The sequence below is a fragment of the Argiope bruennichi genome, chromosome X1 (genome assembly GCF_947563725.1).
Source record: "Argiope bruennichi chromosome X1, qqArgBrue1.1, whole genome shotgun sequence".
Classification (NCBI taxonomy): Eukaryota; Metazoa; Arthropoda; class Arachnida; order Araneae; family Araneidae; genus Argiope; species Argiope bruennichi.
Window position 1 is genome coordinate 9,947,522 of NC_079162.1, and position 15,296 is coordinate 9,962,817.

Consider the following 15,296-nt stretch of genomic DNA (forward strand, 5'->3'; position numbering starts at 1 on the left):
AATATTGACCAAATTATTTCTCCTTATAATTAATGCCTAACATACCTTGTAGCAAAAAAGGGCCAGTTATGTTTATTTCAATTTATTAACATTTGTTTATGTGTTCAATATTTCTGCCGTCATAATCTGCTTTAATTTAATTATTGCAATAAGGTATGTAATCAGAAATTGAAAAACACTTTTAGTATTAATTTTTTGATATTTTACGTTTATTACTTACACACAAATAATTCTATTGATTGACGAAGTATTGACTAATACTTTAGTTGATCACTTTTTATTTGTTATATAAAATTATGCATGTTTTATTTAATATTTAAATGATCTGCAAATTATTATCAAATAAAATTTTGAAATAATATTTCAATATAGAAATGAATAAATTTCTGTAAAAATAAAGTGTTGCAAGAATTTCTCTTTACAAGTAAAAATATTTTATAACCAAAAAATTACACAAAATTTCGAATAAAATTAATTTTTAAGTTTTTGAAGATTTGATAATTACAAAGAAGAATATGAGTGACATTTTTATAAAATATGTGTTGTCCTTTTTTATTTGACCTCAATTAGTTGAATATTCGTGATTTATTAAATAATTCTTTTTAAGTGCATTAAGGCACTGTAATTATATACTTTTGAAAAGATTTTAAAATTATTAAAAACGGATACAAATATTAAACGTATATGTATTGTTAAACTTTTAAGCATTATTATGTTGTTTCACGTCTATAACATTTATATATCCTGTATACGGATCTTCATATAATGAAAATTTTCGCAATCAAAAAATATTTGTACAGAACACTAAATTGCCGGTACAACATCGGAAAAAAACTTATTTATATTTAACAATGTATCAAATGTGCATGTTTTTTTAATACGATCGTAAAATGAAGTAGTGTAGCATTTGATGTCCATTTATGAATAGTAAGCAATGAAAATATTACTAGTATATACAGATAATGAAATGCCGGACTAAAACTCAAATAAATAAATAAAAATCAGTTTACTTTTTTCTCTACCGGTACGATAATGGCTTCAACACCAAAATTAGTATTTATTAGTAGTTGTTTCAAATAGTAAAGAATATAGTTAATTTTTTCATAGAGCAAAACCTGAAATTTCAGAGTAATAGCAACTCGACAAAACTTTCAACGCTCTTGAATATTTTTGCTGAAAAGAAACAAATTTCTTCAAGAAATTTTTATTGTAACTATTACATATGGTGCATGATTTTACTACTGCATGTTCAAAGTTATTTTAAAATGTAGGTTATAACTTTAAAAGGCTTTGAAAGTGTCACAAGAATAATAATTAAAAAAATGCTGATATAGACGTCCAGAAAATATATAAATATTGTATATATACATATGGAAACGGCAGATTAACAGAAAATATCAAATATATCCCAATATAATCATGGTATATTAATCAAAATTTGTACTGAGTGTAATCTTTTCATGATGAATATATTCAGTACATAGAAAAAGATTGTTGCGTAGGACAACAATACAATTTTAAACATGCAGACGATTCTTTATGAACATTTTCGGTACAGCACTTTTTAGTATACATTACTACCTTTAAAATGATTTTTTTTTGTTTTTATAAATGATGATCGTCAGCTCAATAAAGCTTTGTGACTCTCTTTTTTTTCTGCACTCTATTTAGCTTTTCGGTCATCGTACATTTATAAGATATTTAGTTGCTCGAGGAAATATCAGCCTAAAATAAATGATGAGGAAAATTAAACGCCATTCATAGTGAATTTTATAGAATACAAAAGAAACCTGAGATCGAAAGCATATATCGTGAATTCTTAATTCGATATCGGGAGCATCCATTCAATCGTGTACGTAAAAATACGCTTACCTGTTCAAGATATGCATCACTGCCATTCTTAATTCACCTCACAGCTGGTAGTTATTTATTAGGAAAATTAAAGCTTAAAAACGAAGGATAGATCGTGAGATCTTATGAATAGTTGATCACGTCCTTATGTGGACACAAATTCTAACGTGGACTTTCGAGCTCCGTAGTCCTCTGTTTAAATCGATACATTTACAGTTACGTTTTCTTAACTCTTAAGGCAAACAAACAAGCATTTCAAAACTTCATTATTAGTTTTCCGAGTCACTTAGTAGTAATTGAATCTTCTTAAAAACCGGAAATTCCACAGAGCAATCTAATAAGCTTTAAGTCATTGTGAGTGGCTATAAGAGCTTTCCTCCAACATTTAGCTTGGTCGCTCTACATGAATCACTGCTGTGACATCAAAGGTTTCTAATAATCACTAAAATGTTGCTTGTGTGAGACGAGGGAGCTCAGCAAACATGGACATTCAAAACTCAGTTGCAATATATGATAAGTGTCAGTGAAAATAATTTCATAATTGATCATTTAAATAGCCATGTAGCTTTTTTAGATTTGTAGCTAGTTTCAGCTCGCACAATGGTGTGTCTTATTAACCAAAAACGCGGTAAAAAAATTTATGGTTACAATTTCTTACCTGATGGTGTTGTACACACAAAGATCGTTTCTCTGTATAAAATTTTTTTTGTCCAACAAATCAAATTTACATTTTTTTTTTCAATAAAACTGTTCATGATCACCTTCATATTTGTGGCTTCTCTCGGGAGGCACCGACTTTCCCACAGACGTTTGCTGGTTTGAGTACTTGTTATATCTGTCCATATCTCCAAAGAAACCCACCTGTCGTTAAGGTGATTCTATAAAAGAATGCCTGATTCTATAAAAGAATGCCACCTGCCTGATTCTATAAAAGAATCGAACATAGAAATATTCAAATCTGACATTTTTGCTTCCATAGTTGACATTTTTCTGAAGTATACATTCTGAAGTATCATATAAATCAACCAAGTATTTCTCAGGGCCGGGATAGCCTGGTTGGTAGGGCGTTGGATTCGCGTCCCTTGGGTTGCCGAAAACTTCCCGTGGCCGAAGACTCTCCGCGTGTGTGGTGACTGACGCGCGTATAAATCTGTCGTGGTCACAAAGTCCTCCATGTCGAGAGTAATACCCCTGGGGGTACTGGATCAGGAGCGATTGCTCTCTGATTCAGGTCTAAATTACGATCTGTGGTTGAGTGAATGAAATGCATGAATGAAGTCCGCTCCGTAAAAAGGTTTGTGACATGTGTGTAGCTAAGTCGTTCTCTTGGCCCTAGATGGCGCTACTGAATAAGCAAGAGAAGTTCTCACGGTTTAGTTCACAAATGATTTCTTAAAGTCAGTGGGCTTGTCAGTGGACAAGTGCCATTAGAAACAACAATAACAAGTATTTCTCAAAGTTGCATTTTCATGCTGTGATTTATATTCCCAAACTATCTCTTGTGGTACATCAGCAATTTGAGTAAAATTATTGAGGTGTGAGATGCCTTGTTGAATCGATATTCCTGAAGGTTTCAGTTAATAATGCCACAATGTTCCTTTTTTTTTAAATTAAAGCTATGCATTAACTTTTCACACTCTTCTCCCAATTATTTTATTTCCAGATACCGGAATGTGTTTGATAATGACAGCTGATTCTACCACCAAAAAGTCCTTTATATAATGATTTTTTTTAAAGCTTTGTTTAGCGAAGTCTTGTGGACTGTGGATATGTATTTATGTAAGTAAAATATTGAACTGTGGGCACGTACTTAAATGATTTAAAGTTGAATAATTTTCAAAATAGATTGCTTCAAATGTCTTCATATTTTACGGATCTTCGAACAACATGGCAACATGTCTGCTTAAATTATCATAAACAGAAGTTAATCTTTTAATTCTTTTCGTCAGTTCGTTCCTACTCATCTCGTTAACAATTACGTATTCGGGTTAAAGTCACCATGTCGCGAACCCTCATTTGATTTGCCAACGATAAAAATATTTTACTAAAACAGAATTAATTTCTTTTTTTGATATAAATGTGAGCTGCATTGGGAATTAAATCGTTGCCAGTTAGGAAACATCTTTTCGGATTATAAATAGAAAAATAGTAAAAATAAATAAATAAATAGTGCAGTTTCTTGGGTTCAAAAAGTAAGCATACAAAACATATAGATGAATACACCAAAGTAAGTTAATTTTAATGGCATAGAATTACAAAAATAATAAAAGATCTGTAATAATATAAGAATACCAGTTGAAATTGCTATGCAGTTTTATTTATAGATGTGTAGAGTATGAAAGTACTTTATTTATAGACCAGGTATAGTGGATGTTCAAATATTTCATAATATATTTTGTCCAGATTTGTATCAGCTTTGGTAGTGAGAGTTTTATTCCAAGTGAATTGACTAGATTCTCTAGGTGATTTAGGATTATGCCTGGAGGTGAGGATAAGCTGTGAATGTGTAAGTCGCCTCCTTCACCACCGACACACAAATCAGATTCCTTCTGGCAAATATTTTTAAATCTAATAGAAACGCACCTTATATACGCTTCTAATGATTGGTCATCCCATATATTTAAAAGCAATCAGTAGAATTGTTTTACTCTTCCAGCAAATATTAATTGAATTACTTACTAACTATTGTTAGTTAGTTTATATATCTACACACCCACATACAGGGTGTCCCCAAAATGAAACAAGCTTTTGTTTTATTGAGCCTAGTTTATGTAAAAAATTTCAATTAATTAAGGTGACAACTGTATGAAAACAGTTTGGCTTCTGTTGTAGCAGCATTGATAGTAAGAAGTTAAAAGGATTCAATTTCCAGAGTGTAAAAGCGTCAGTAAGACGTTTCCATTCCTCTACACATAAAGTTTCACAATTTGATCTGCAAAGCTTTCATAGATATGCTTACTTTTAAATTTAGAAGGATTAATCACAAGTCTGAATACATGTCTGATACATTGACGATGAAGGCATTCTTTAGAAGTGACATTTATTGAATATATAAAAACTGCTATATGGAAATGTTTGTCTAGTTCTACATCATCACATCTTCAGGATTGGAAAGAAATTTGCAAATCACGTATAATGTTAGCCACTTTCATTGCTCGACAGCTGCAATTTTGACTTTATAAAAAAGGGAAGTGAAATTTGAGAAACTGAAGATTTAAAATATGTCAGCGAAGTACTGGAATATCAAGCGGGAAATTAAAATTTTTTAAATGCACTTCCAATTTCTCAGAGAATGACATTTCTCAGTTGCGAGGAGCTTTTGAATATGCTTGCAATTTATATTGTATGTAATTAAAAGGACAGTCTATTTGTAGATGAATGCAAACTTCATTCCCGTCATCCATGTAGGAAAAGGGCTTGCAGAACGGTTTAATGATTACAAACTATGGGATCCTTACTTCTTTGGAGAGGAACGAGAAGGATAAGGCGTTCTACATATGACACAGAATTAGACATTTTGGCTTCTTTTTAATGTTACCCTCATGCAAGTGCACAAAAGTAAGTTCAGAACTCAACTTTCTAAAACCGACAATATTGAGAATATTTCAACATATTAACTGGACTCCATAAAGTATTCGAAGACTACATAGACTGACTGTTTGCACACTGCTACCACTGTTTTTCAAACAAGGTTTTACAACAGTTACATACGCTACAAGAACTACATATACAGCTACAAGAACGACACCTAGAATTTTATTATTGTTCTCCATATAAGGTGAAAGAAAATTCTCCTTTTCTGAGAAATGCAATTTCTACATATGAATGTTGCTTTAATTGAGAGGGAAATATTATATAAATATCTAACTGTCTCTTTTGAAACAGCAAAAATCCATTCTTCACACAAGCGACAATTTTAGATTTTTGCCATCTAGGAAGAACTTGCTAGGACAAATTGCCACTGACGATTTTCTAAGAATGTGTGGAATCAATGAGCAAATCTTTGGTTAGTTCAATTTTGCACAAGATTATGCTGAATGGTTATCGAAATATTCAGTTAGTTTTAATTGACTTTATGTCTGAGCTAAGGGATGGATTGACTTTAGAAGCAGCTGTAGATCTTAGTCGGCGAATTCAAAAAAAGTGTCTTTAAATTACAAGATTTACCGCAGACGCGCAAGTTTTATTACAATAATGCTTTTTTATAAATAACAAAGATGTTTATTTAGTACACGTTTTTGAGCCCTTCAACTGTTGTATCTTAAGACCATTTTTTTTTTAATTAATGAAGTGACAATATACATTACTATTTTCTGATTCTACCCTATCTTTAGGAATACGTATTTTATCTCTGAAAATGAGTCGGAAATCTCAATCAAACACCGATTAAAGTTATGGAAAATTGGTCTATGTCAATAAACTTGCGTTTTAATATATCAGCTATTTTGACAGAAAGAAACATGAAATTTTATGGCCTGATGAATAAGGCTAAGAATACTCTTTTCGCTGACACATTTTCGCTATGAGGGCATTATAAAAATTTAATTTTTGTCACATTTTATTATTCTTCTACTAACGTACTATTTAATACCTTATTTGATCAAACTTTGGTGTTGAAAGTATATGTCTAATTGCAATAAAAGAAACAAAAATTTGTTCATGTCATAATTTGAAATGATAATATGATTAGAAACTCCTGCAGTCTATTTTGCAATTCTTTCTACTGTTTGTTTGTGAGATGAATTTTTAACTCCTTTATATGTATAACTCTTTTTTATTCGTTAATTACCAGAAATTGTTATATACTAGTTAGTAACTAGTTATTAAGATCTATGTAATTCTATGCCTCAAAATTAATTTACGGTGGTTTGAAGACTCTCTTGGCTCTTAAGCTGTTTGATGAGATTTTTGTATTTTTTTGGCTTATGGTGTCAAACAACATCCACAAAAAGAAATGTTCTAGGCGTATCTTGAAAGCTTTTCTCTGTATACTCTTCATCATCTTAATTAGTTCATCTAAGTGCTAGAGACATTTTACTAACTTATGAAAGTTTTTCCATGCATAAATAATTCTTGAGTAATTTTTTATATGAAACATGAGGCAATATAAAATTTCAAGATAATCTCAGCTTACTTTTTTCAATTGCAGTGTTGTATCAAGTGATGCACGTATAAAAATTTTATTTGCAATAGTTAATCATCTTGCATGAGACATGTTTCCAAGATTTCAGCTTAACAACTCTTTAGGTCATTCACCTGCTATCCAGTCTAACTCAGAGGTCTTTCTGGTCTGGGCTCAACTCACTGAAATCAGCCCCTTGAAATATGCTGTTTGTTTCATTGTATTCAATGACTGACAACTTCTTAAACAGTCTTTTTGTACTATTAATTGAAGCTGTACCATTACGGGCAACTGTAAGAGTCAAAGAATTTTAATGAATCAAACAAACAACTGCTTTGATTGAGGGGTTCAAAGAATGTTCGGGCAATGAAATTGATCCATCAGAGGAAGTATTTTTTGCAATATCACAATCAAAAACTTATATACTTTTCTCATGAATGTAACTTTCTTTTATAAATTTTTACTTCGTTTTTCTGAAACCTCTTTCTGGAGTTACATGTCTAAAATACACTGAATTTGGTTTTTCTTATACAATTATCCTGACATTACTACCACTTCAATTTCTTTACTTATTATTTCATCTTTTCGACAATCAAAAATAAAGCGCAATTATGTCAGAAGTGTGATTGGAACTAATATTTTAATGGAATCTCATTCTTTCACAAAAAATCTACGATTTATTTATTACATCAGGCCGATTTTCTAGCATTCTTACAACATTTGAATCCTGCAAAAGAGCACTTGCAAGAACATGAGCTCCTGCTATACTGAAATGGAATCTTTTGTACTAATGGCATGAAAAAGAGGTAGATTCTTGGATTGTCTCCAAGTTAGCGTCATGATACACACTTGAGTACATCCAACAAAATGAACTTTTTTTATGTTTTCAAAGGTAGTTTTGCAGCATAGATTGGAAATAAAATCGCTGATGTTATTTGAATTGAAAATTGAAATCACTAACAACAGGTTTTTAATTTATAGAAAATTAATAATTTTACTCCGAATATCCGTGTTGCCTAAATTTTACATAACACATATATAATTTCTTTGCTAATAATTAATATTTTAAACTTTATGTTTTCTCTTATGTTTTTTTTAAATGAAAATCCTTGTTTTTGACCAAGTAATTCAGATTTTAAGTCGACTCCGGGAGATTTAAATAATTTTCTACTTGATTAATTTTTTTGGTAAGTATGTGACCATAGTGATAACTATTAAAGGACTTCAAAATTCTGAAAGGGCATACGTTCAAAAATAGATTTTTCGGGATATATTTTAATCTATACGAAGTAATGAAAAGTATAACATTGTAACAACATGCATATATTGTGATTTTCTTCCAATATAGAAAACCATTTACTTTAATTCTAAAATTAAAAGAAATGAATACCAACAATTATCTGGTTTCTGAATTTAAATGTGAAATGCTAATTATTTTTATATTTGTGAATGAAAAAAAAATATTTAAATAGATGTGTCTATTTATTTTCTTCAATAAGTTTATAAATCAATTTCGCACCAAAGTGGAAACAGAAACTGCTTCCAATATTTGATTGATGCAAATCGGATTCTAACTGAATTCAGATGTGGTAGAATAAAACTCTGAAATAAATGGAATGAGTGGAAACACTGTTTTTCCCAACAGGTACACAAATTCGTTTTCTGAAATGTGAAGTAGAGATAAAAGCGAGTGATTTATTTCATAAACAATGAAAATAATACCTGATATGATTCAGTTGATTATAATATATTGAAATGATACTTTCATCTGCAAATTTAGTTTCAAAGAATAGCAGTATTAACAGAGGATATATATAAATTGTAACCTTGCCTGTTTTTGGCAAAATTATATGTTTGTGACTTTTAAGGACCTTTGGGAATAATTAAACTATTTTTAATCATAAATGAATTAAAATAACTTATTTACATTGAAATAAAATTATTACGATTATTTTTATCTGGCAGCGTTTCTTCGTTCCGCTGTACAAATGCGAAAAATGAGCACAACTTTTTGTAGAATGAGTGAAATTTAATTTTTCTATAAAAATTTTATAAAGTATTATAATTAAGTAAAAGAAACGGAGGAAAAAAAAAAACAGATTTTAATTTTGGACACTATCTTTTATTTATACTAGTTATTTGAAGGTTTTAAAATTTTGAATTAAAAATTTTTATCGCAAACTTTTTTAGTCTAAAAATATAGCAAGAAAATAAATTTACATGCCAACAATTAAATGACACAAGTTTTAAATTATTTAAGGAGTGACAAAAAAAGATTGTATTGCAAATTTGAAACACTGCGCAATGTAGTTTAAATCCAAAAATAAGTTTTTAATATATTTAATCATTTTTATTGTGCGAATTTTCATTTGATTTCTATTCATTTCTTAATTCCAAAGATGAGTGGCATATTAAATATCTCTTAAATAACATATTTCTTATAAAAAATATTTTAAACCCTATATATAAATTAAAACGAAAAAATGAATTAGTTCTCCATGGAACATTTAAATGCCCTAATTTTCAGTTTTATTTGCATCTTCTCACTTAAAAAGAGACTAGGTTATTTTTGACTTAAAAATCATTCCTCTGCTCTCATTTACGGTGAGCCGAATATAGTTTGAATATTTTAAAAATCTTTGTGTTCTAATGATTTCTCTGAAATACTGTATGAAACTGTGTGTTCCGTAGGTCAATTGCAGGTCGTATCGTCGGAAGTGTCTGGTGGTTTTTCACACTCATAATAATCTCATCTTATACTGCTAATTTGGCAGCGTTCTTGACCGTAGAGAGAATGGTCACTCCTATAAATTCTGCTGATGATTTAGCAAAACAAACAGAAGTTGAGTATGGAACTCTCATGCACTCTTCAACGCAAGAATTTTTTCGGGTAAGTGCTGCTTTTCAACTCATTAGTTTCAGGGGGACCTGAAAAAAGATAGTTTTAAACCTTGTTTCTTCAAAATAGTGGGACAAGAAAGAAAGCAAGAATCAAATTACTTTAAGAAAGAAATTTTAATACAAGCTGAATCCATTTATTTGCTCGTCATATTTATTTTAGAAAATTCAAACCACAAAATCACTCAAGATGAACAAATTGAAGATTGGTCCTTCTTCTAATAACGAATAAGTTTTGATATGTGTTTTAGCATTCATTTAAATCCAGCCTTCCTGATTTACTTCACTTAGAATCAAAAAAATATATTGTTTGTCAGATGAAGTGCAGGTATTTTGTGCACAAAGTTTCATGCACATAGAGTGTTTTTAAAACTTCGTAACAACCGATTTTTAATAGACATTTTTTTACATGAATACAAGATTTTTCTCGATACATAAATAAAGATCTATGAAAATGATTATGAAATTTTTGATATTTTAAATGAAATTTAATTCGAAAACCAATCAATAAGCATGTTAGAAAAATGCAATAAATAAGAAGCTTATATGCGTTTTTTTCTGTCGCAATATTTTTAGAGGTAGTAATAAATGACATAAATGAAAGTCTTTGTCTTCTCTAAGGGTGAATGGAATAAATGTTTTGATATTATTTTTCGAAGCTAAAGTCCATCTGTTTTTGAGTTATTATTTAAAAATGTTTAAAAAATATCATTGCATTTTAATCTTATTTCAATTTCTTGAAGCCACTATTCATTTTTATAAATCGGGAAGGAAAAGGTTTGTGAGAAACAGTTATTTATTTGCATTAGGAATGAAAGCAGCTTTTCCCTAGAACATAAAGAAGAGCATTTTCATATTTTCTTTTTATAGACAAATGAATAATTTTAATGATTGAGTCAGGAATTATTAAACTTTCATTTTCAAAACTGGGGAAACGGTTGATAAGGCTTTCCTCAAATTTAAAGCAACTTTAAAATATTTTACCTCAAAATTCAAAAATAAATTCATAAAACGATTGTGAATAAATTATACCCGAAAAAATTTCACAATTCCTGAAGTTATGTTGAAAAACATTTTAAGGAAGCTACGATAAATAATGGAATTTCGTGAAAGTGAAGAGTATTAAGTATCTTGATCAAAATATAAAACATCTTGGTTGAGAGCATCATATGCACTGAATTCTCAACTTGCATTATACCTTTGATTTAATAAATTTACTGAGAAAATATATAATAAATACGGAACACTCTGTGAGGAACAGCCTGTATTGAGCTCCTTGCAAATCATATATTATGTAAAAATGAGAGATCTCTGATCCTACTTTTATGAAAGAAACTTCGAAGCGCATATATATTTAGATCAAAATGATGCCCATTCACTTATACTTTGCTAAATGATATAAATCAGTCAAATTCCGTATATTTTCATTTCTTTGACAATCTGAATTTGTTGCTTTCGATTTACTTGTTTGAAAGAGATTATTTCTAATTTAGAAGCTTCTCCCATAGCTTTTTCCCAGAGCTCTTTTTCTTGATCAATGGCAGTGTGATGAATAACGAGGACCCCAGGGGGAATGAAGTAACATTGCACGTGACCAAACATAACATATTACTTTTCCTTTTTCTGAAAATAGAGGAGACACTTTTCAGTACATACGGTATAGTTAGTTTTTTCATAGCCCATTCATTCAATTTCATTTATCTTATTTTCTATCATCTATTTTATTTGATTTACAATCCAATATTCATGTAGGTTTAAAAAACTTTTTTTTTACTTAATGTATTTCTTAACGGAAAAAGCTTGGATTTGATCTAAAACTTCTATTAAAAAATACTGACATTATTGCAATTTTATTTGCATGAGGAGAACTAAAACATTTAAATAAAAATGTGGCATTCTTTAAATTGATTATAATTATTTTGCAAGCATCGCACGATTTATGTTTTCTTTTTCCCTTCAACATTGATGTATTTTTTGTTTGTTAGACAGCTTTTACTTTATCTTAATATGAATCTGAAATATATTTAAAGACTCAGTATTATCTTGAAATTTTAGAGAAACTGATCGAATTAAATTCTTTTATAAAGTATATATAATCTAAAATATGAAAAATTAAAAACTGCTAATCGCCAGAAAGCAATCTTTTAATTAAAATAGGAAATAAAAATTATTTCTGGATTTGAAAGCGAAAAGGTCGAAAGAAATTAAGACTATTTGGGAAACTCCATAAAGATACAGAAGACAAGTAAAATGAAACTAGGTGTTTTCTTAAAAGCTGCATACTATCTCAAAACCTATTACATTAAGCCCACAGTTATTTATTTTTTGATATATTTTTATTTGAATATTTCAGTGCATCAATACAGTCTAACTTTATATTTTCATCTGTGCCAGAAATTAATTCTGCATTGTATAAAAAAAAATGGATTTATTTCTTTAAAGCTCCAAAGCGGAAAAATTCCGGTGTATGCCCGCATGTGGGAGTTCATGAATTCAAGGAAGCATGTGTTTGTTCGAAAATACGAGGAGGGAATTCAGAGAGTGAGAGAATCCAAAGGAAAATATGCCTTTTTGATGGAATCAACTAAAAACGAATACATTAATGAAAGAAAGCCTTGTGATACGATGAAGGTTGGAAGAAATTTGGATGCGAAAGGATATGGAGTTGCAACCCCAATAGGGTCAAATCTCAGGTAGACTTTGAAGTCATTCGTATTTTAAGCATAACGAAACCCTTTCAGAATTGATATTTAGCTTTTGTAAAACCTTTGTTTTAAAATATAATATATTTTAAATATTCTTTGCATGCAAAATCTTTTTGATTCAAGGACTTGAATCTGCAAATTTTACTAAAGTTTATTAATAAGAATAAGACATTTAAATATTTAAAACGTACCTGTAATATCTGAAGTAATCAGTCTATTATAATTATTATTCTGTGTGAAGCTGAATGTAACAAATAATGTAGTTTTGAAATCAGTTATGAAATGCTTCCTGCTAACATATCTGCCTATTTTTTATCTTTTGTTGATGCATTTCTTTTACTCAAAATACATACAAAACAACAGATTCATCGAATGCTTAAAAACTAATCACTTAAGTAACTTTTAAACATTAAAGTTAGTTCCGCAATTCGTTGTCAGCCTCTAAATCGAGTACAAAATAGATAAAAAAAATTATACAATGCGAAATCGCGTTACAAGTATAACTTTTAGAATGCATTTCAACTTTTCTCATTTCTTTTAATGTAGACGTGTTACCTTTTTCATTTAAATTATTGTAATGAAACATTTATTGATATTTTATTTTTACAAATAAATTAGAGTGCCTTTACAAAAAATTATTTTGAAATCCTTTTAGTTGATGATTAAATTTTGTAAAAAATCATTTTTCAGTTTTTCAAAATTTCTAAAGTTTTTTTTCAATGTAAAATTACACATGATTGGTTAAGAAATCTAGGAAATATAGTTCATTTAAAAGATTATTTTTACTAAAATGATATTTAGCAGCATTTTTTATTGCATAAAAAATGGAACAATTTAATGCTCACTGAATGGAGTGTTTTATTTTATACGTAATGAAATATATATACAACAATTAAATACTTCTCTTGTAAAAAGGATAAAAGCTTTGATAATTTTAAAGCATAAAAATAAAATAAAAACAAACTAGGAAGTAAAGAAAAAGTAATTTAAAGTTTTCACTTGAAGATATGTTTATTTGCCTTTTTAAGTAAAAATCTAAAAATTTATGAAATATCAAATATATTTTGATATTTTTATGCAATAACTAGAAGGACAAGAGCAATGTAATGTACAAATAAAATAAGAATCGGATCTTTGATGGGATTTTTTAGTACACTGTATCAATTCATTATATACCCTTAATTAAACTATTATCCATATTAATGAACAGTAGCTATGCGATAGACAATTCAGGAATCTTGCTTTATTTTAGAGACAGACTAAATCTAGCCGTTTTGACGATGCTAGAAAATGGAGATCTGGCCCGACTGGAAAACAAATGGTGGTATGATAGAAGTGAATGCAAAAATGGAGAAGCTAAGGTAATCATTTTTTAATGATTAATCATTTACTTTCCGGTTTCTTTAGTCAATTCGAGTCTGTCAAATAAATTTCAGTTTGCTGCTTTTCTTAAATTTATGATGAAGTCTCAAAGTATGGAATCATATTTAGCTAAATGACATATAGTATTAAACTGAAAAGGCTTACATTTACAAAGGTACTGCTAAGCTATTAAAAAACTACTCATTTTTAATCAGTGACACGTCATTTGTAATGAGTGAACTTTGACCGTTTGTCCTCCTTTAAAAATAGATAATAAAAATTTCATACCTCTAGAAGAAAAAAAATTAGATTCTCTGCTAATGCATTAAAATATCATATAAGTTAACTAAAGTTTTTATTATATTATTCATAAAATCAAATTTTAATCCACTTACTTTAAATAGTGCAACATTAGTTTTTTCGGAATACTTTTTATAAAAGAATATCGACCGATGTTTCTATGACATGATTTATTAGAAGCAATACTTAGTTATATAGTTGATCTATTAGAAAGGAATACATTATAAAGTAAAAGAGAAATGTCTTTCTTAAAAGTGAAATTTGCTTACTTTGAAACCAGTTCCATAGTGTTAAAAATGTCCCTTAAGTTCTATTCTAGGCAGTGTACGTACAATAAAGTAGTCTTAAAAAGAAACACTTAAAAATTTAACTGCATGTTGTCATTAAATTCCTGTAGTTCAAAGATTTTTTAAAGATTTTTTAAAAAAAAAGATTTGAAGTGCCACAAGTAAGTTGAAGATTCTATTTCGAAAAAGCAAACAAAAAGTAAGAGAAGGAGTTGAAAATAATCTAATAAACGACATTATTTTATTAAAACTTGTCAAATATATAAACGGGTTACATGTTTAGTGGTGTCGTTCCCATTTTCTTTGCTTTCCAAAAATTAACGTATCGCTAAAATTGCTGTCTTATTTGGGACAAAAAAATGTTGTGATACTATCATTTTTAGGATCATTTCTATCCAAATTTAACAAAAAGGATTGAATTGAATGAGAGCATTGATTACAATTTTTATCAAAACTTATATTTTAAAGGGGGATTCACAACTTTAAACCACAATATTAACCCGCCCATTCGTTACATGTGTCGAAGAAGCTGCTAGAAGTTAAAAGAGAAGCGCTTTACTATGCACAATAACAAGAGGCGAAGACTATTTGTGCCTATAACCTGTCGAAAAAGAAAAGAAAATACTTCTGTCATAAATTATTCTAAAACACAAGAATGTTGCATAAAATATTCAAAATCACCTCCATAGGCATAGTTATATGCACGTTGACTTCTCGTTTACGTTCTTTTAATTGCAAAATACAATAATGTGAAATGAAACTCGGAATATG

The 15,296-nt window shown here is 29.2% G+C and overlaps 1 protein-coding gene across 1 annotated transcript in view; it reads left to right on the forward strand.

Annotated features, from left to right (window-relative positions):
• The window catches only part of LOC129958679 (glutamate receptor 1-like), a 120,080-nt gene that overhangs the window by 89,893 nt on the left and 14,891 nt on the right, over positions 1-15,296 (forward strand). The window contains exons 11-13 of the mRNA XM_056071322.1: positions 9,665-9,863; positions 12,314-12,564; positions 13,829-13,937. Of these exons, the coding sequence (XP_055927297.1) occupies positions 9,665-9,863; positions 12,314-12,564; positions 13,829-13,937 (559 nt within the window). The remainder of the gene's footprint in view (positions 1-9,664; positions 9,864-12,313; positions 12,565-13,828; positions 13,938-15,296) is intronic.